This window comes from Vigna angularis, chromosome 4 (genome assembly GCF_016808095.1).
Source record: "Vigna angularis cultivar LongXiaoDou No.4 chromosome 4, ASM1680809v1, whole genome shotgun sequence".
Classification (NCBI taxonomy): domain Eukaryota; kingdom Viridiplantae; phylum Streptophyta; class Magnoliopsida; order Fabales; family Fabaceae; genus Vigna; species Vigna angularis.
The window spans coordinates 17,250,479-17,272,569 of record NC_068973.1 but is presented as its reverse complement, the minus strand read 5'-3'; the positions used below and the strand labels follow the sequence as shown (position 1 = coordinate 17,272,569).

The following is a 22,091-nucleotide window of genomic DNA, read 5'->3' as shown; positions in this document are numbered from 1 at the left end:
ATTTTCTATTTCTCTTTATCACTTGAAAATTAATCAATAACTAATTTAAAATAAACATTATTATTAATTTTAAAAAAATAAGTAAAAGTCAAACTTGCTTTAAACTTAAAAAAGGTTACGCAGAACTCCAGCCTTCCCTACAATGATGGGCAAACGATACTGCCAAAATATATTTGTCAAGCACTAGTCTACAATTCTGATTAATACAATTAGGCCAACACCGGATTACAATTCCCACTGATTAGGATTATCACATTCATTAACATTTCAGGCAAAGCTCGATTATAGAATTGTATTAAACATCTCATATCACACCCGACACCCTCAAACTTGGTTGAAGGAATCATATCTGTTTCTCAGACTGAAGCCATGAAATTGTATTCACTAGACAGTATTTAAAATGGGGAAAAAGCTACCGATGCACAGACCATTTTGGTTCAAATACTTTTCAGCTTATTCTAAAATGGCTAATAACAGTCCAAATTGTTGCCACAAACATCCAACAAAACACAACTAACTCCCAATATTCGCTTTGTCAAGAACTTTCAGAATGCTACTGTTTTTGTGCATCCTCTCGTGTAACAGCTCTAACATATATTTCGTAACAGCATCCTGAAACATCATAAATAAGCAAACAAGAACATTGAAAAGATGGAACAGGCAGAGAAATTAGAATGAATGTTTCAAGAGTAGTAACATACCATAAACTAGGATATATTCAAAATACACATGGATAGGTAATGCAAAATATTTTTGTGAGCAGAATCGTCAATTAATGAGTGCTGTCATGATATTATTATTCACACATGTTCCTAGTTGCGAATAATGCCAAAGCATTGTAAAAGGTGTCCATGGAAAAAACAACTGAGAAATCAAGATTTCAACAAGCTAAAAAAATTTTACCAAAATCTGAAACGACTTAACAAATAGCAAATAATAGAATATTCTTTACACTGTTAAAAGTGATATAATATAAATAGACCTTTAAACAACTATGCAAGTAGCCCATTTTGTTCAATTCTTGAGTTGCTAACATTTGAGTGCACAGAATATACTCAGGAGGAAATATGTCCTATTGGCTCGGACACAAAAAAACCCTGTAACAATGACAATATTGAAAAGCCCAAAGTTACACACTCAAGGGAATAAAGAGTACTGCGTCCTTTTTTCCAAAGTTGTTATTTCAGAAAAAAAAAAAAACATTTCATAAAGCACTTTTCATAATCTATCATATTCACTAATCCAAATTTAGTGAAGTAATCAGGTTTCAGTAATCAAACTGCAAAGGTAATGAGGCATGCTGTATTTCCAAATCACCGAGGGCAATGTCTAAGCCAAACAACAAATCTGGCTCAGACCATTTCCAACTAAGTTGTTGAAAGCTTGATCTCATAGAAACCAATTTTAAACACAGATTTGAACAATTTTTTTTCATTGAAGCTTACCAATAAAAAAGACTCCCTTATTTGCATTTAGCTGGTTAGTTTAGTTTGGAAAACACCACCAAGACAACTTCAACTCAAGCGTACCCTTCTCAAAGAACTAGAAAAGACTAAATCATATAAGAACTTACAGTATCTTATCAGATAAAACTTAATCAAATTCTCAACTTAAGCAATTACATGGATATTTTCTGAAATTGCACAAACTTAAAATCATCGGAAGTATTGATTTTGGAAAAAAAATTCACATGTCACCTGCTTTGAGAACCTAATAGAAAGAAATGAAAAACCATAATCTATGTTTTGTTCAAAATTATTATGGTTTTCAAAGTTAGTCTATTGGGACTACAAGGACAAATTTAACATTTAGAATGATGTGTGAACGGCAATAAGGCCAACAAATTTGAAATGAAACAAAAACAGTATTCGAAAATATGAGTCCTGTTCAAATGATTTAGCAACTACCAGACTTTAGATTCCAAACTACTTCACAAGCACATAAACTGTCACAACAAAGTCCAGCTCATTAATAAGCTATTTCAATACCTAAAAGATAATAATAAAGTACTACTCAGTTTCATTTCTCAAATCAATTCACAAACCACAATACCACAAAAAGACCCTCACTCCTTCAATCAAAATCAGAGTTAAAGACATATACCTGCTACAACAACAACCGTGAGAACATCCCCAATTCTTTTGAGCTGTTTTACACTCTTCTTATACGATTTGAATGGTTTCAGAATTGAATCTTCAGCTAAGAGCTGCAACAAAATCCAAGAGGTAAAAATGAATGCACAAGCAAACAAATGTGTGCCAAAACAGATGAGCACGTTAACTTCTACAACGAATTCGCAAAAGCTAAAAAAAACATTTAAAAAACTACAAAATACTTTCTCTGTTTCTTTCAACGATACCACAAATAGCAAATGACAAATTCGTGGAGAGGGGATCAAAATCACATTTCAGAAATTTGCCTAATCCCGAATGCCAATATTTGTTTACAAAATGAATACATCAAAAGAAAACTCTCCACTTTTACTGACTAAGTCGAGAATGAGGTCTTCTTAAACCCTAATTTGTCTATTGCCAAATTAAATCAAAGTAATTACAAGTAGAAATAGGTGATCCAGATGCACGAAATTACTTGAATCGTGAAAAACAATAACAAATCTAACAATAAAAAAAAAAGTACGCCTTACAGCTTTTTCACGAGGGCCAGGCTCAACGTGGAATCGACGGCGCGGAAAAGAAGCGGATTCTTCGGTCTTCTGATTTCACAAAAAGGATTTTCAGTATAAGGTAAAGGAAAACAGAATCGTTAAATGAAATTAACAATTATCATCAATATGTCATAGAAATGAAGTATAGGAATACCTGGGACTGAGTTACAAAATGGGAAGCAACGGCTGTTTTGTTCATCAAGAATGCCATTTTCTCGAAGCGCTTTGAGGTGAAACGACGTCGGTCAAGTTCAGAGCTCCGAGAAGTAAAAAAAATCGAAGCTGTGTGAAGAGAGAACTCACGAAATCTGTAACTACCCCCACTCAGATTCCAACTCCTCCCTATTGGATCAATTTTGTTATTATCACTTAATTATGTCTTTAGCTCTGAATTATTCTTTTTAATGACTTGATTTTCTTTGCTAATTTTTGCCAATTAATGACTTGATTATATTATTTAACTTCCAGACAATATTTTCACCTTCAAAAATAATATCCCTTTTTTGTACCATTCATTTTACTAACAAGATTTAGTAGAATCTCATTAATTTCAGTGAAATTAAACAAAAAAATATAGAAATCTTCAATCATTCAGTACAAATCTTGCAACCTATTTAGAAATTCGATGGAGTTACGTCGACATGCTTTTTTACTTCCTACTTTTTAATTATTAAATATTTTTAAACCGTCAATCAAAATATTTATTGATTTTTTTTAATGATAGACTATTTTTGCAATAAAATAAAATTAGAAAGGTAACTAAACTTTTGATATTGGTTCTACACGATGTAGGTCTAAGGTGTTTTCATAAATCAATCGACTTGAGGTATTTCTTTGTAATAATTCATTAAATTTAAAGTTTTCCAATTTGAGTGAGTAAAAGTGATGGAGTACTTTATGTAGACCAAACTCATAAAAATCTTTAACTTATTAAGTTTATGTGATATGTTAATAAATCATACATTTTTTTATATTAAGTGCATCTCTAGGATCAAATGACACAAAATGAACAAATTTACATGCCTGAAAAACAAGTTAGAAGGTGTGAATGCAAAGTGGGCCGTAAGCGGGTATGTGAGAGTTTAGGTTTAGCATGGGCGTGTTAAGCAAGCTTCTAGGTCTCTTGGACGAACTCAACCTTTTCCAAGTGAGTAAATGCTTCACTTTTCTTATTTTTGATGCATCTTTCATCCCTTCTTGTATTCTTCTCATCATGTTACTACGAGTGTAATCACCATATTGTTACCTAAGTCATCATATATCTTCATTATTTATGCATTTAATAGACTGCTCATACCTTGTAATCACCATATTGTTACCAAAGTAACAATATAATATTAATTTCCTAAGTGGGTTTTGGGCCATTTGTGTTTCAGCCCTCAATATTATTTCAAACCTACTTTCATAATTCCTTTAATCCTTTCTTTGACCTCTTTACACACCCAACCTTTGCACTCCTATCTTCTTGCTCTCTAATCTTCCTTGTCTTTATCTTCCTCAGCAATTCAAAAATGAATCTTTCATTTTACCTCTCAAACTACTTTAATGGTTTCCTCTACTCAAAACACATATTTTGCTCCATTTTTGTCGACCAGTCTTGTCGAGCTTAACGCACAACTCTTTGTGAAACTCAAGTATTGGTTCCTTATATCATGGGTGATATCACTTATGCTTTTAGAGGTCCCCTCAACATTGTTGGTTCTATGGAAGAGTTTCCTACTTTTCCTCAATCAATATGGTGAAATACGAATGGATTTCTCTCACAATGTGAATACAATTTATCAATCGAGACCTTCTTTCCTGAAGTTGAACCATCTAAAGCGGTTGGATAAGATTAGCAAGGCCTACAAAACTAGTGCATCATCCACCTTTGGTCGGTTTCACTATTTGAACCTACTTGGTTCATACTTGAACAACCCCTTAATACTTATCCCCTTAATGAAATTAACTTGTTTTATTGATGTCTTCTTAACATACGTAAAGTTAAAGTTGGTTCTTATCATATGTATACCCCTTTCTACTAAAGAAAACCAAGTCTAATGACTCCTTTGCTCCCTTCATCTAATCTTCTTGCCTTTGAGACCAGTCATGGTTCACTTCTCGATTCCCAAATTCCAATCTAAAATTCCCAATACATGGGTAGGTACCTCACTTAGGACATATTGGTTTCGACCTTTCACAACAAAGATATCTCGCTCCATACTTGCCATCCTCAACTTTTAATGAGGCAAATGAGGCTTAGCTAAGACCATCCTTTCCTTAAACTTCATAACCCAATTGACCATTCAACTATCTATAATAAAAACACCTTTGTGTTTAACCTCACCACTCCTAAAGTGATATAGGACTATCTCCTGAAACATATATGAGAAAAACTTGAACAAGAACATTTACAATTTGAAGGATCTATGACAAGGTCAAAGATAAAAACATGTCTCCTTAAATCTTATAATGTTCCATAAAGAAAGGAATTTAAAGAACATGAAGAACATGAGCACAATTGAAGAATAATTTAGAAAATTAAATAAATTGTAATTTTATTTTAATTGCAAACAATTTGTTTCTTTTTTAATTTTTCAAGTTTTTTTTGGATCCTATATCTTTGGGCTTTCTTTTAAGGTTTTTTAGGTGCCTTAAACATTTGTACCTATATATAAGGGCACCAAATACATATGTAGACACTTTTGAATCATAATATATACATTTGCATTTTTTAGAGAGGATTGTCTTGGTTCTTAGATTAGAACTCTTATTCTTATCAAAGATTAATATCTTTGTGACAAATCTTCACTTGACTTATCAATCTGCTAGATTTTGGCATCCCCATCTTTATCTTATTTCATGTTCTTCTTTGATTTATTTTTATTGTGTTCCTTGAAGATTCAAATTCAGAAAAGATCATACTTTTTCCTAGACATGATCATATCATAGAGGTTTAACGTCTTTCTTTTCTTTTACTTTTGTTAGATAGATTATTAGATATCTTAGATAGATATCTTATCTCTACCTTTTATCTATATTCAACACCCTATGTGTAAACATGATATCTTTGGAGAAATTTTTGTCGCTACTGCAAAAGTTGTTAATGTCGTCGTCTACCACCATCATTGTTGCCAGAGTTCCAATTTCGGTCGACAACCACATGGTTGTGATAGTCTTAGTCAGGCGACCATCGTGTCGTCAACAACGCCTTCATCAACACTCCTACATGCTTTCACTTGCTTCTCAAAGTTGCATATCTACTCAATTTCATGTCATGCATTCTGCCTCCTCTTTAACAGCAATTCAAAGCGTTGCTTTAACTTTATTTTTTCTTTTTTCAAGATTTATGCTTGGTACCTTGGTTAGAAAATCTTGGAGTTTTAGGGTTTTTTTCTCTCATGTTTATCCATGTCTTTTTTTGTTTTTGTCTCTTCTAATCACTCTTTTGTCACCAATGCATCTAACTCATCCATATATACTTTTTCTCGAGAGACAAAGATAACTTTTGTTAGTTTCTTTATAGCCATGGTGACACTTCACTAATGACCTTTTTATCAACTAGATGTTGATAACACTGTCATTGATATGATCAAATCAATACTATACTAAACTATAACAACTTTAATATTGCTAAAATAGTAACCAGCAAAATAGATAGAGTAAGGAGATTAACACATTTAGCATTTTCTGCAGTGTTTGAATTTTTCTCAAGTCTTTCGTTCATAGAAAACAAGTTTCCAATTTGTCGTTTGGACTACACTACCTTCATGTATAGGTCGCTAGTTTATTATTGGTTTAATGTCTCGATAGGTCCCTATTTTCGTCCGGAATCTCAAATAGGTCCCTTTTCTTTTCAGCGTCTCAATTGGGTCCTTTTTTTTGTAAAATTGAAGCAATTAAAGGTATGTCGTCAAATTAGACAAACGACTGTTTAAGTTTGGGTTACGTGGCATGGTCAGTGTTTTCATTAATCACACGTGGTATTAAAAACGAATTCTTTATTAAAAATTTGGATTGCACATAGATGAAATGAGATTTAGGGAAGGGCAAAGTGGACAAAATTAAAGAAAAACGTTCTTTCTTTCTTCGATGACTGCATTGAACTCTTCTCATGAATTACTATCATACATTATAAGATATATTCATACAATCTTAACATATTAACATAGTTTAATCATCTCTAACTGAGCACAATGTTCTGCCAATTCTTTTACAGCAATCGACCCAAATGTCATAAGTTCATCAATCATATTTCAATCCTAATATTTTTACATATTTTTCTCTATTTTTCGTTCAAAATCATGTAATTAAATAAAATATACTTCAACATCCATACAATTATGACATTTTTTTTCATCAAGTTAAATTAGTTCCACGATTAAGGCTAGAACACCAAAAAAGAAAACATCTATGGAGTGGTAGGTATTTACAGAAGCAATTTTGTGAGTAACATGTTCGATAAACAAGGAAAGGAATGAACTTGAAATTGCTACTAAGATGCAAAACATGTCATGTGATGTGACTCAAATTTGCTTCCACCAAACCAAAAACCTTTGAAACAACTAACAGAGAAACTTGCTTGCTGAACCTACAGAAAAATAAAGCACTCCAATGACACGTGCGGGTTCTCTAATGACTCCTTCACCGAAACGCCGTCGTTTCTCTGCACGACATCTTTAGTCACCGGAACCTGCCGCGTCGGCGGTCGGATATTACTCCGGCCTCCACGCGATGGTGACCTCGACCGTCGGATGGACCCCCCGCCGGAAAGACGACGTACTATTAACCCTCGACAAGTGTAACTGAATCGTATCAAGTAATAAAATTGGTAAGACCAAGTATCATTTCCCAAAGGACTCACAGCCTAAACAATTATGTGATTTGTTGATTATCTTAGACTTGTAACCGAAAATATTGTTGTTAAACTATGCAAAAATAAACATGAATGCAAGGTTTTGATCAATGGACTTGAACAATGTAAAAACGATTGATGAATAATATGAATGATTATGTTGTTGGGGTTTACCAATTCATTCTATCCACTCTCATGTATTCAAGAATTCATCTTTCTTCATTAATGTTAATGCCACTTTCTAAATTACCTTAAACCCAATGTCTTGGTGAATAAAGCCTACTCCTAATCACTTGTTTACAATGCCTTGTCTCCCTAGCAATTATTCATGCATTACATTAGCACAAAAGTTTAAAGGCAACCAACCATCATATTCCTATGTCTAGGTTTATACTACTATTAGGAGAATTTCTTCATGTCTAGATTTCTCCGTATGTGTCCATATCGACAAATCAATTGTCATGCAATTGAATGAGTTAAACAAAACATGCATAGAGTATAGAAGAAAAACCCTAACAATTAATGGAAGAAAACATATATTATAAAGAATCAATTCAATACATGAGAGCTTCAAAGGATTACAATGGTTCCCCAACAACAATGAAGGTTTAGTTCACCATAATCATGGTGAAACTAGATGGAAAATAATGAAAGAATGAAAGATAAAACCCTAGAATTTGAAGAGTGGAGCTTGAGCATCCAAAATCCTCCTCCAAGGGGTGAAGAAAGTGTATTCTACTTCGTTCCAGCCAAAGATGACAGGTCGTCTAAAACCTTATATAGTATTCTAAAAATTACAAAAAAGTGGCCCAAAACCCATAAAAATGGCGCTCAGCGGTAAATACAGCTCAGCGGTAAGTGCGATTCTTCAGTTTGACGCTCAGCTGCATTTCTGCCCCTCAACGGTGACTACGGGACCTCAAGAACACCGCTCAGCAGTAATTTCCGCTGAGCGGTACTCGCGTCTTCTTTTTTTGTGCACTTTTCACTTCCTTTTCTGATTCCAACTTCTTCCTACTTCACTTCTTTCATCCAATTCATCTTAAAACTTGCAAAAACAAGGAAAACCAAGCATAAAACTCATCAAACTCTCTTATTTCAAAAACATAAACAAAAGCATGATTCCAAGCTAGCTTCTAAGTCATAAATGTTGTCTTTAAGGTCAATTTTAAGTATAAAAATAACAGTTTTTCAACTGTTATCACGTACCTGATCAGAATCTCTCGCGGGAACTGGCCATGATCTCAGCGGAATTTCTGGCTTTCTCGTCGGCGATTTTTGCCTCCACTCCCTAGAGCTGATTCTATTGTCGTCCATGACGTAGGAACACTTCCGACTCCGAGTTGCGTTGCTTCTCTTGCTTGTGGCTTCATCTTCTTAGATGAAAGATCGCTTTTTTTCTCTAACACGAACCCTAATATTACGGTCCCAATTTTTTTTCCCAATCTCATTTCCATTTCTCAATTCTAGGGACTGCACTTAAATTTTTTAGTTTTTCCCACTTTGCCCTTCCCTAAATCTGATTTCACTTATGGGCAATCCAAATTTTTAATACAAAACTCGTTTTTAATGCCACGTGTAATTAATGAATACACTGACTATGCCATGTAACCCAAACTTAAACATCCGTTTGTCCAATTTGACGGTAGACCTTTAATTGCTTCAATTTTACAAAAACAAGGACCCAATTGAGACGCCGAAAAAGAAAGGGACCTATTTGAGATTCCGGATGAAAATAGGGACCTACCGAGACATTAAACCTTTATTATTTTAATGAATTTATTTTGTCCTTAAACGCTATCAAATCCTTTTTTAAAGTTTCATTTTCTTTTGAACTTTTTCGATATTGATTTCTTAAAACTTTGAAAGCTTCTGACAATTTATGATGAATTTGACAAAAATTCATTATAGGCTTGAATGATAAAGTGAAGGTAATTGAAATTCACCACTTTGTTAGAGTCGTCTGACGAATATTTAGTAGTGTCTGTCATATGGCTCAAGTTTACTTCTTCCCCTTCTTCTTCCTTGGACTCAGATAAATCTAGGTCTTCCCAAGTACTCATAAGTACCTTCTTTCTATCCCTTTGGGAAAAACCACGTTCTTGTTGGACTTTTCCAAGTTAGGGCATTAGGACCTGAAGTTTCTGGGTTTCTTACATTCATAACGCACAACTAACCCTTTCTTGCATTTTTCCTTTTGCTCGTTCTTAGATGTTGAACCGACGCATCTACCTCTGAAAGGTGTGTTTTTCTTCTTTCTCCAAACAAAATGCATTTTCCTTGAGATGAACGATAATTCATCTTTTTCTTCTTCCTCCAAAGATTCATCTTCAACATTTGACTCCTCAAACAGTTCTTCCACCTTGAAGACTTTGGTGGGCATCCTTTTCGTTGGTCGTTGATCCTTAAGCGCGATACATTTCTACTTTCTCAACATCCCATCTTATTGTAGTTTCAACTTATGAACTTTAAGGATGCCACTTGATCCGTCAAGGTTCTCAGACATCCTTAACGTTGTCACGTGCGATCTCTATTGTGTAGGGAAGTTGCGAAAGATTTAGGGAAAGAAAAAAATATTTGTATTCGTGGGTATCTGCATATAAAATTTGTAGTGGATAGTTGATAGTCGCATATATTTCTTATCCGCGGGTAGTAGACATTGAGTATTTTAATACCCACTTATAAATGAGTCTCGTATCCATGTATATCCATTACTCACAAAAAAATTAAAATGAAAATTTAATTCATATTTTATTAAGTTAAATTTAAATTTTATTATGTTAAATTTTAATTTCATTTATATTATATTTTATATTTTGTTTTGTAATTTTATTTAGATTTTATTTCAAAAATTTATAAAATATATTTTTAAAGGAATCATTTAAGTCTCTGGATATTGTGACGTAGATTGAGCAGGTTCGCCTATTGATAGACGGTCTACTACATGATATTGTGTTTTTCTGGAAGGAAACATTATTTCATGGGAAAGTAAGAAACAAAATGTAGTATGATTAACAACTGAAGCCGAATATAGGGCAATGACGTCACTAACATGTGAACTTATATGGGTGAAACAATTCCTTCAAGAGCTTAACTTCTGTGACATCCAATGAAGATGTATTGCGACAATCAAGCTACTCTCCACATTGCATCAAATCTAGTGTTTTACGAGAGAACTAAACATATAAAAATTGATTGTCATTTTGTTCGTGAACAGTTGTTGACTAAAGAAATATATATTGAGTTTGTTAGATCAAACGATCAACTCACAAATGTATTGACCAAGTCATCAAGGAGTCCTCATATTGAGTTTATTTGTTCCAAGCTTGATACATACAATTTGAATTCTCTAGCTTGAGAGGAAGTGTTAGGATATTTACCCTATTTATCATCATTATATCGTGTCAATGGTTACTCTAATTATCATGATTATATTGTGTCTAAAATTACCTATTTATCATGATTATATTGTGTGTAAGGTTACCTTATTTATCATGTACTCTTGTATCAAATTACTTTTATAAATAGAAGATTATGAGACACATCAATCAAGTTCACAAAAATTATTTTAAGGTTTCAATCTCTAAGTATTATTATTTCAAAAAGCATAAGTTCATAATTCTCGTGGATCTTATAAATACAATATTTCTCAAAGAATATTTATTTAGTACAATCATATTTACTTAATATTAAAACTCTTTTCTTATTAGAGCGAAAGTTTTTTTTGCAACTAAATTTTTCTTGAAATAATAAAAAATTTAATTCAAAATCATAAAAATATTGAAGTCATCCTAGGATTTTATCAACACGTATGGTAAGATAAAATCTATTACTAATTTTGTAGCCTTTTTTTCTTTAAATTTCACTCAATTTTGTTTCACTCCAATTCAAATAAATTTTTCATATCTTATTGTATATGTTATGGTGGACAATAAACTATACGAAAATGTAATCTGTAATACAAGTACATTTTAACTTAAATGTTTTCATATTTATTTATTTTAAATTAATTATTTTTTGTTTTCTTTTTATATTCAAACAATGTGCCGACATGTATAGTATAAAAGAAATAATTTTTTTTATAATAATGTTTTAAGAAATAATGTTAATAAAAAAACTCAGAAAGTAAAGGAAATGGTTTTACTGTTATATATCATAAACACATTTTTTGCTTTTTCGCTTGTCTTTCACAGGAAGAAAGAGCATAATATTGAAACCTCCTACTCAAGAAACATTTTATTTATTTTTAATTCAATTTTGGGAATAATAAATCCACCACTATAAATGAAACCTTCTCCGTGGAGTGTCCAAATATGCGAACAAAGATTGAACTGTGCGCGCTTACTTCTTCCACCTTCCCCGGTAAGAAAGAAGAGCTCCTAATAACTGTGAACCCTAATCGATTTCGTGGATTATGTTTTTCTGAGATGAACTGCATTGGGTGTGTTAGGGGTTCACTGCGCAGATGAAGCTTCTTCCGACTGTAAAGGGATCGTCATCCATTGTGTGCCAATATCCCTGCATGATCCGGGGAAGGCTTTGGCGTTCTTGGAATTTCTTCCGTCATTGGACTTGACCTGACCCCAATTAGGGTTATATTTTCAGTCACTCTCTTTTCATTTTTCCTTTCCAACTCTTCCTTCTCTTCTCTTCCTATCGATCTGTTTCTTTTTCTTCCATTGCTTTGGGTTGCTTCACAAACCGCTTACTATTTCGCTTTTTCATTTTCATTTCTTATTATTTTTTTTCTCTGGATGGCCCGAAGAAATTCGACTCCAGGGTTTCGGTTCCGTCCCACCGACGTTGAGTTGATTGAGTTTTTTCTAAAGAGGAAGGTTCGGGGCAAGAAAATTCCTAGCGGAGTAATAGCTGAGCTTGACTTGTACAAGTATGCTCCGTGGGATCTTCCAGGTTTGCAATCCATTATTGTTTCGTAGGTACTTCACCATGTTCTTTTTTGTGTGTGTGTTTTATCGAGGTTTTTTTTTTTCAGATAAATCTGTGCTTCAGAGTGGGGATTTGGAGTGGTACTTCTTTTGCCCGCAGGGGAAGAAGTATTTGAGTGGAGGGAGGTTGAATCGGTCGACGGAGGCTGGGTACTGGAAGACTACTGGGAAGGATAGAGCAGTTGAGCACAAGAATCGAGTTGTGGGGATGATTAAAACTCTGGTTTTTCACACCGGTAAGGCCCCTAAGGGAAATCGGACTGATTGGGTTATGCATGAATTCAGACTCCAGGACAAGGAGATGGTTGACGAAGGCATTTCGCAGGTAAAAAAACTTTGGCTAAGAAAAATTGTTATTGGATAATTTGCAGTTTAAGGGTTCGTGTCTGTGAGGATGTCTAGTATTTTACAGGTTTTGTTTAATATGCCATCACAGTAGAATTTTCTCTTTTTGTGTTAGCCTAAGCTGATTTGTAGCAGTAGGTATACTTTGCATGTGCTTAAATTGTATGACATGAAATGACTGCCTTTGCTGTATTGTTACTATATGCATTTGACTAATCGCATCCCTTAATCCTTTCTGCATTTGGTTTTGGGACGAGAATGGATAGGGTTTGAGTAAGGTACTGATAGGGTTTGAGTTAGGTACTGATAGGGTTTGAGTTAGGTACTGATAGGGATTGAGTAACTTATAGGGACTGAGTAAGGTACTGTAGTACCCCTAGCCATTATTGCAATTAGGAAAAGTACCCATGCCCGTCTCTATACTTATATGAGTAGCAGCTTTAATCTTCATCCATACCTTGCTCTGAAAGTTCTAAAAGGATACATCGACTTTCAAATTTGTTGAACAATTCCCTTTTAACCAATGAAACCACTAATCTACAAGGATACAATGCCTTCTATGAAATTCAAACTCAACTGTGAGAAACATTTTTCTCAAGCTGTCAAAATCATTAAGGTATAAGAATATACAACAGGAAAATGTATTCTACAGAAGAAGATATTTAGTTTTTTCAATAATATTGAATATTTATTTCACTTGTAATTTACCACAGATAAGATAAAGAATCGTCAAACAACAAAAGCAACCAATAAGCTCTCAACAAATTGGAACAAATAATTGGTAGGACAAAAAATGATTGCTTGAAAGTTCCCTCATTGTGCAGGATTTGTGTACACTTTGCCATCTATAGTTTGATTTGTTGACTTTGCTTTTACTTCTTTGTGGTTCTTCTAATTCTTCTTGTTCATTTATTTAACTGTTCTACTGGTTTGTTATATGTATTGCAGGATTCCTATGTAATTTGTAGGATATTCCAAAAGGAAGGTCCTGGCCCTAGGAATGGTGCACAATATGGTAAACCATATGATGAAAAAGACTGGGATACAGATGAGGAAATTGACTCTGTGCAATCTGACCGTGTTGCTTCTGTGTCTACACCTCTTCCCATACAACCCAGTGGACGTCATATTTCTATTGCAAAAGACATCCATCCCTCTACAAGTGGATGTGCTGGATTGACCTCTGAATTATGTGTATCAAAATTGATGCCATCTTGCTCAGCACATCATGCGATTCCCACCAATCAAGCTATCTCTGTATCATGTGTATCGGAATTGATGCCCTCCTGCTCAGCACTATCTTCTCCTAACTGTGCGTTGGGTTCTGTATCACATCTATCAGCAGTTCCTTTTGCTCCAAACTATGATGTTGACTCTGTATCATGTGTATCAAAATTGATGTCCTCTTGCTTGCCACTTGCTTCGGCTCCAAATAATCTAGTTGATGCTTCATCATCTGTACCAGAATTGATGCCCTCTTGCACGGCACGTCCTTCACCTTCATCTCCAAACCATCAAGATGATGATAACATTTTATCTTTGCTAGATTATTTGAAAGAAGATGATGACACAATGGCTGTGAATGAAAACAATGGAATTGAGGTGAGCAATCTATTTTGTTATTTATATTTGTGGATTTGCTTAGGAATCTTGGCATGATTGTTTCTCTTCCAGACTCACCCAAGACATGATTGTTACTTTATCTTTTACGTTTTGCAGTTAGCTACTCAGAAATCCCCTTGTTCTTGTAGATATCTATACGTCAGATATAACCATGTTCTTAGTAGATATCTATTGAAATTACAGGGTTTATAACATCCTGCTGTAGGTTCATTTACGATTGTTGCCTGTTTCATTCTATTTTTGTCGACTTTTTGCTACTTGACTGATTCATTTGAGGACTTGGTGGTTATGTTTTCAAAGAAATAGGCTAAGTTTGCAATCTTTCCTGCTATTTTGTTCAGGGATATGGGGATTTAGTTTTTATTGCGTTTTAATTAAGTAGTTGACAATTTTTTAGCTCATTCTTGTAAGCTTCCAGTGAGGCAAATTTGACTGACCTTAGGAAACTGTAAGGTACTCTTATTGGATAGTTGATGCTACTAATCGTGATGTTATATAACGTAAAATGATATTTCTATTTCATAAATTTATTTCAAGATTCGTTAGATTTTGTTATTTTATAATATGTAGAATCTTGCCTTATCTTCTAATTGTGCTGTGCTAATTTGTGATTATGGGATGACAGGAGGTTGATCCTGATCGGGCGAACAATGCTGAATGCGCACCATGTTCGGATCAAAATGTGATTTTTGAGAACTTAGGAGACCTTGACAGCTTGGTTGGATTGGGTGAAGGAAGTTTATCCTCTGGCCAGAAAATTGGACTTTCTACAAGCGATATGTTTTATATAGGTGGTGATGATATGTTCAGGTCTTGGGAATCCCAAGACTTTTTGGAGTTGATGGATCTAGCGGGGCCACAATAAGCCATGGAAGTTCTGGCGAAGATAACAACAAGTAAAGGTTAGAAAATTGATTCAACTATGGCCACAAGCTACGATTCTCTTGTTTTTCATTTAAAAACTACATGGCCAGTTATGCCTATTTAAACGTCAGTTTCTGAAATTCCTTAACATAATTTGTTGTACTGATATGAATGTTGATTAAAATCTAATTACGCTGCAATTCGTTCCAAAATCTGCGTTCATTGCTTTTTTTGCCTTGAAGATTACCTTGAGAAATTTTAATGCAGAGCAAATGTTTTGGGGTGATTTGGTGGTCTTTGAATATAAAATTGACATTCATACCGAATATGTTTTCGTGAGTTTATTTTTGTTCGAGACTTCTTGCACCTTCAAGTTGACAAAATATCTTTCAGTAAAAATATATATAAAATAAATTTATCGATTAACTGATTTTCTTTATTTTTTATTTATTTCATCTTGTTTATTTTGTATTTATTTCGTTTAAAATTTATATTTATTTTCATTACATTTTATATGTATCGGATTTTAAGATCTAATTTAGAAAACTCACTAAATCTTGAAATTTGATTGAGGAAATTATTGGATTTCAAAATTTAGTTTAAGAAATTATCAGATTTTAAAATTTTATTTAAAAGATTATCAAATTTTAAAATTCTATTTAGAAAATTATTGAATAGGAAATTACTAATTTACAATAGAGGATTGTGGTATTACATAGCTACAAATTTTAGTTTACTAAATTACACATATGCTGTAAAAAAATATGAAAATAAATTTACCATTGCCGTTTGAAATTTGAAAACGATTTTTCACAATCACAGAAGAAAAATGCATCGGATCTTCATTGCATTAAATTGTTTATAGCAATAAAAGCTTATTTCGAAATACACAAGTGTCACATTATTACACATTATAAAATGAAAGTCATTTGAATTGACTACATGAGCAAAGATGACATTAAGTACCCGATCTAAATTTGATTTGCGTTAGTGTCATTATTTCTACATACAAGGATAATTAATTTTTAACCCATAATAATAATAATAATAAGAATAATAATGATATTTAATATATTATTTTTAAAATATTTTACTAGATCTCTATCATTTTTATTGAAATAAAAAATAATTAATTTGGAAATAAATGTATTAAAATATATATTTTATTAAAAGTTGAATATATTAATTGATTTGAATTCAATGTTCTCAAGATTGTACACATGTCATTGGAATGCATCATGATTATGACAAAACTGGCACAATAATCCTGAGATGCTCTACTAATAAAACGAACCAACCTGTTTGTTGCCATCAAAACTTTGATGTTTCCACGAGCATCAAATCCATCAAGCTGATTAACAATTTCAAGCGTGGTTCGTTGAACCTCGTTATCACCACCAACACCATCAAAAAACACAATGCACGCCTTCTTTGAACGAACCATCTACAAGAGACAATTTTAGCCAAATGATTAATTTCATGGAAAGAATTACCAAAATCTAGGAGGTCTGGTGCAATTTTTACCTCAAGTAGTTCACGAACCATCCTAGCCCCCTCGCCAACATTCTTCTGAACTAGATCACCTTCAATAACTCTAATAAAAAAACATATAAATACATGCCGAATTCAGTATTACAACAGAATTTCGAAATCTAATAAAACTTACAATAAAATTTCAAAATCTAGTGATTCCTATTTTTCAAAATTTAATGTAGTGGAGTGTTGACCAACAAAATGAAGACGACGGAGGAAGGTGCGATTAGGTATAGAATAACAAAAAGGCGGGAGGAAAAGGTGAGTGGATGATTACAGGAGAGAAAACAGTTTTTTACCTTTGTGAAAAAGATTGAAGGTGAAGGAAGAAAGTTAGAGGTGCCCTTTTTTTGTTCTGACATTCTAACCGCCGAAGCCCAATTAGAACAACGACTATGCAAAGGCAGCAATCGCTCTTTCTTCCTGCACCTCCCTTTTTCCTTCCATCTACCCCGTAAAACCTGATATTCCTAAATTATCCCCATTAAATTTATATTAAAAACCCTAATTCATATTCCTCACCATAATTCCTTCCCCTTCTACCATGCTGTGCGTGTATCCCTGCACCTGCCTCCATCTTCAACCATTGTGAAGGTTAGGATTGATTGCATCTTTTATCTTTGGTTGGTGGCCATGGAGCACTGTGCGACACTGGGATTTGGGTTGTCTCGTGGTCATGAAGGAGTTGTGTGGGGCCAGGGTTTGGAGAATCTGACTAGCAGAGAGGGATGTGCTTCATGAGAACATGTTTTGGAGGCCAACCTGCACCTGAATCTGAAGATTTGCTTTGGGTTGATAGGAAACGAAGATGGAGTAAAAGAAGATGATGATGAAATGAAAGAAGATGAAGATGAGACAAAAGATGAAAATGATGAAATGAAGACGAGAGGGTGAACCGGAATTAGACCATGAAAAGAAGTCGCTGAATATATTTTGGATTCACCGTTTCCAAATGGATTATTTCAGATGAACTTTTTTAAATATATCTCGAAAAATGTACATTTTAGAATATATTTTCGGATTTGAGAAATATTTTCTTAAACATATATTTTTAATATATTTTAAAAATGTTTTAGAAAGTTAAATCTAGAATATATTTTTTAAATTTATTTTACATTGTATATTTTAAAAATATTTTTAAATTTGAAAATGTTTTTTAAATTATTTTTAATACATCTTGAATTATATAATTTTAAAAATATTTTTGGATTTATACATATATTTTAGAATGTACATTCTAAAATGTATTTTTAAAATATATTTCAAAATGTATAATTTAAAATTAAAAGATTAAAATTGTAAAAAATGAACTAAAATTAGAATTAAGTTAAATTAATAAAGTGAGAAACGTTACATTTTGTAATTATTAGTGACAATAATAATGTCTGTAAAAGCAGTATTTTAGTTATATCTTAATCATGAATTTTGGAGTCATACCAATCTGATGGCAAAATGTTCTTGTATCAGTCAGCTTTGAACAATGTACCGTATTCCGTAAACGAAGGATACAAAAAGAACGTTGCTTGGTTGACGAAACCCGTTGATTAGCTTTTGCAACAAAAGAAAACAGAATACCTGAACTGCAATTAATATCTCAGGTGTTATATTGCCGCAAAGCAAAGTTTCAGATTCTTATTAGGAAGACTAAGGACGTCCTTCCGCAAAAGCATAGACCTCTTAGTTTCGACCAAAATTATATGCTTATGTGATTCTTTTCGCTCCTTCTATAACTGAATGAATTCAGAATACACTCCATTCTCTTTTATCCGTTTTATCCAAACATTATCCTCTGCTATAAATGAATATGGCAGGTAATGAGTATAATACGACAATCCCACATTGTATTAATTTTGAATTTTATTTTAAACTTTTCCATCTTTCTTGTCTTTACAGCACAAGTCCAAGAAGCATAACAAGAATACTGTGTCGTGACTTAGTGACAACTTATTAGTTGACTAATGCATTCAACTCATTAACCTGAACTAAATTGGACGGCGTGGAGCCACTCGAGCAATAAACAAGCAAACTTCTCCTACTATTTAGGCATGAAATAATCTCCAAAGATCTATGAAGTTTTCCTACGTTATTCAGTGTACACAGTCCAGAATCCCTCTCCTCTGCTAGTTGCAACTCTTTACACAGTACACAAACAGATCAATTGACAAATAGTGGCACGTACAGTTTACCTTGACTCAATGGCATGAGTTTCAGAGCCTCTTAAGAATGACCTGCGCCACCAAATTTGAAATGCCTTGCTTAGATTTGGACACTCGGTGCCATGGCTTGAGAAGTGTCGAAACCATTCCATGAAGAGCATGTACTGTTGATTTAGAGGTAGAGTAAGAAGTGTTTGACCCATAGCCTCTTGCAAAACCTTTATATCAAGTCCTCTTCTGCATCTCTGAAGCCAACCAAAGTCCAATAACATCGGCCGGAACCATGCCTGAAGAAGCCCTGATCGTGCTTCCAACCGGCATTGCAATTTTCTAGTAGCCATGGCAATAAAGAGAATTGCTGACACACGACTTAGTTCATATCTAATCATTGGGGATGCACTATCATGCATTTTAACAAGTTGGTGCTGATCTGCCCATATGTTCACAAAGTCCTCTGCTATTTGCCCATCAAGCATGATTTCCAACAACCAATTTATGTTATCAACCTGCCTTGAGATGCGTTCAATTAGTGGCTTATTCTTATCTTTCTTTGTTAAGTTTTCAGAGGGGATGGTATCTGATGCCTCCTCAAAGAGGCTTAACAGTGAGTCCAAACATGCGTGGCCAACAGAATACAGATCGTCTTTGTTGAGGTCAAGATGATTCTTCTCATACACCGAGCTTTTGCAAAGAAGACCCTTCACCAGTGATTTTAGTTCATTTCTAGCATTGACATCCACACAAGTTATGATAGACCAGACAAGCTGTCGAGCTATGTTTGACTGGTTAGAGCAATCTGCTGAGTCGTGCAAGTAAAGCCTTCCTAGGATGTCTCTCGTTGTTGCTTCATCAAACTTAAATCTTGTGAATAGGCTTCTCAATTTTTCTTCTTCTTCTTCAGTCCAAGGCACAGCTTCGAGGTATTGCAAACACGACAAAACACCCTTGGTGAACATGATGCCTGCTGAAACCTAGTAATGCAATCAAACAACCATGTAAGAGACTAAAGAGGCACCTATAAAGAGAACAGGAAAAAAGATTCTTCAATACCAAAATCACGTAAAAAGTTCCATTTGAAGCACATTGTCGTCTTAATACTTTCTTCAAGAAAATACAACATTCTGTTTGAATTTCATGCAAATTCATGGAACTTTTCCCAAGGGAACAACCCATTTCCTCAAACGAAGATGAAATGAACGCAGAACTAAGCAAGAATCAGAAAATTATTGGACTTGAGACAACTATTTAGATTATGCTTTGAGAAAAAGAAAGTTTTATCTTGGTAATGTATTTCACAAAGTTTTACTACATGAATTACTAAGATGAAAACTAGTTCCTGTTGTATAAACAGCAGCAAACAAGATCTAAAAAATTTCATCGAAGTTTTCTACTTGAAAAACTCTTGCACTATTACATCAAGTGCACTACAGTACATGAAATAAAAACAACAAAAGAGATTGATACCAGCAATCAAAGACCCGAAGAACTAATAAGAACGAGAAGTCCTCCAAAGGAAAACAACAGAGACCCAGAATTTAATTTAATAAAAAAATGTTTTCTTTTATCTGTATATAGAAAAGTAAAGTGAAGTGTGAACCTCCAAAACGTCAATGCATCGAAAAACGCCGATGTTAAGAAGTCGTTTGGTGAGGCAATCGTCGTTTTCAAACATGAGCTCAATTGTCTCTCTGAACACGCCCAAGTTCTCAACTTCAGGAACCTCTATTCTACACATTTTGTTACTCCCACTCCAAGACGCAGCCCCTTTCTTGTAATCCTCTATCAACCCCGCGAACACTTCGGAATTCGCGCACAAAACCCCGGAGTTCACCTCCAGAACCACGCACCCGCCGTTCTTCCCTCTCAGACTCATCCTCACATCCCTATCGCCGGCTACCGGTGCCGGAGATCGTGGAAGCGGCGGTTCCGGAGAGGGGGAGGGAGCGGAGGTAGCGGCTACGGGATCGGAGTCAATGGGGGAGACTCTTCCCGGAGAGAGGATACGGCGAGGGTCGATCCGAGCGGGGATGCGGGATTTGGGGGAGGTCGGGAGGGAGAAAGTGGGTTTAGAGTTGGGTTCGGGCTTGCGAGGGGGAAGAGGTTTGGAAGCGGTGATGTTGTCGGGACTGGAGGGAGGGACTGCGAAGGAGCAGCACCAGGTGCGGCGGCGGTGGCGGCGGCGATGGTGGAAAGGGTCCATGCTGTGTTGGGTGCGTGAGTTTCAGAAGAACTGCATCGGGGTGTGTGAGAGAGACGATGACGGTGTTTTTTAACGGCTCAGAGAGAGTGAGGTGTTGGATTTTTAACCCTTGTTTCTTGAAATTGGAGCCGTTTTTTTGTTTTGTTTGTTATATTGAGAATTGGATCGGAAAAGCTGGAGTGGAGTCGTTAATAATGGCTTCTGCTTCAGATTCCATTTGGTTTTGATGGATCAATTGCTAAACATTGTTTTCTGTTAACGTTATTTATGGGGATGAAAAAAAAATAGTTAAGAAAACAAATTCTTGTTCTCTTTCAGTTCAAAATTCGTCTAATAATTTCACATACATTAATATTTATAAAAAAATTGTTTAAGAATTTTATAAATGATTTTTCATTACTTTTTAATGGATAATGATATTTTTAGTCTATATTAATTTAATTTAAATATTATCTAAACCACTTTTTCATTTCTTTTTGTAAGGACTTACTTCTATTAATCATTTTGAGAATACAAAATTGAAGGATTTTTCAATTTAATTATTTTCATTTTATAAATGGCATCATTCAAGTTTTTTTTTGTCATGTATTTTACCATCATTTCTAAATTTTCATAAATTTGTCTATTTTTAGTTTCTCTAGTATTAAAATTTACTACTTTCTTCCTCAAGAGTTACCCAAAGCATTTTTCTTCTTAAAGCAATATCTAAACCACTTTAAGAATTCAATGTGATGTATTTTAAATTAGAAAGATTAAAAACAAAATAGAAATCTTTAAAGTGACTACAACTAAGAAATAACTGCAAAATTTGAATAAGAAGAATGAAAAGTAATTTAGTGAGATAGCCCACAAATAGCATCATTCTTGGAACTAGGAAATTAGTATTATATAGGATATATTGTGTTGCAGTGGTAGAATATGTGAA

The 22,091-nt window shown here is 34.1% G+C and overlaps 3 protein-coding genes and 1 long non-coding RNA gene across 7 annotated transcripts; 1 reads left to right on the top strand and 3 right to left on the bottom strand.

Moving 5' to 3' along the window:
* Positions 1-225: 225 nt before the first annotated feature.
* On the bottom strand, positions 226-3,043 carry LOC108330746 (succinate dehydrogenase subunit 7B, mitochondrial). 4 transcript variants are annotated; one of them, XM_052876370.1, is made up of 5 exons: positions 2,820-3,043; positions 2,645-2,710; positions 2,104-2,206; positions 983-1,097; positions 395-612 (listed from the first exon to the last, which is right to left on the bottom strand). In XM_052876370.1, the coding sequence occupies exons 1-4, from the start codon at positions 2,874-2,876 to the stop codon at positions 1,030-1,032; spliced, it is 294 nt and encodes a 97-aa protein (XP_052732330.1). In that variant the 5' UTR covers positions 2,877-3,043; the 3' UTR covers positions 395-612; positions 983-1,029. The 4 variants fall into 4 exon arrangements, with proteins under 4 accessions (XP_017420764.1, XP_017420763.1, XP_052732330.1 ...); XM_052876369.1 differs by having other exon boundaries at positions 2,645-2,713; positions 2,820-3,036; XM_017565275.2 differs by lacking the exon at positions 983-1,097 and having other exon boundaries at positions 226-612; positions 2,820-3,035.
* Positions 3,044-11,714: 8,671 nt separating this feature from the next.
* On the top strand, positions 11,715-15,489 carry LOC108332149 (NAC domain-containing protein 82). The gene is made up of 5 exons (XM_017567312.2): positions 11,715-11,861; positions 11,950-12,410; positions 12,493-12,770; positions 13,739-14,392; positions 15,039-15,489. The coding sequence occupies exons 2-5, from the start codon at positions 12,254-12,256 to the stop codon at positions 15,276-15,278; spliced, it is 1,329 nt and encodes a 442-aa protein (XP_017422801.1). The 5' UTR covers positions 11,715-11,861; positions 11,950-12,253; the 3' UTR covers positions 15,279-15,489.
* Positions 15,490-16,432: 943 nt separating this feature from the next.
* LOC108330382 (uncharacterized) lies at positions 16,433-17,773 on the bottom strand. The gene is made up of 3 exons (XR_008248434.1): positions 17,333-17,773; positions 16,802-16,871; positions 16,433-16,721 (listed from the first exon to the last, which is right to left on the bottom strand). It is a non-coding gene; the product is annotated as an uncharacterized LOC108330382 (long non-coding RNA).
* An 852-nt stretch (positions 17,774-18,625) lies between these two features.
* On the bottom strand, positions 18,626-21,411 carry LOC108329930 (BTB/POZ domain-containing protein At2g13690-like). Its single transcript, XM_017564317.2, has 2 exons — positions 20,564-21,411; positions 18,626-19,937 (listed from the first exon to the last, which is right to left on the bottom strand). The coding sequence occupies exons 1-2, from the start codon at positions 21,164-21,166 to the stop codon at positions 18,993-18,995; spliced, it is 1,548 nt and encodes a 515-aa protein (XP_017419806.1). The 5' UTR covers positions 21,167-21,411; the 3' UTR covers positions 18,626-18,992.
* Positions 21,412-22,091: the final 680 nt, after the last annotated feature.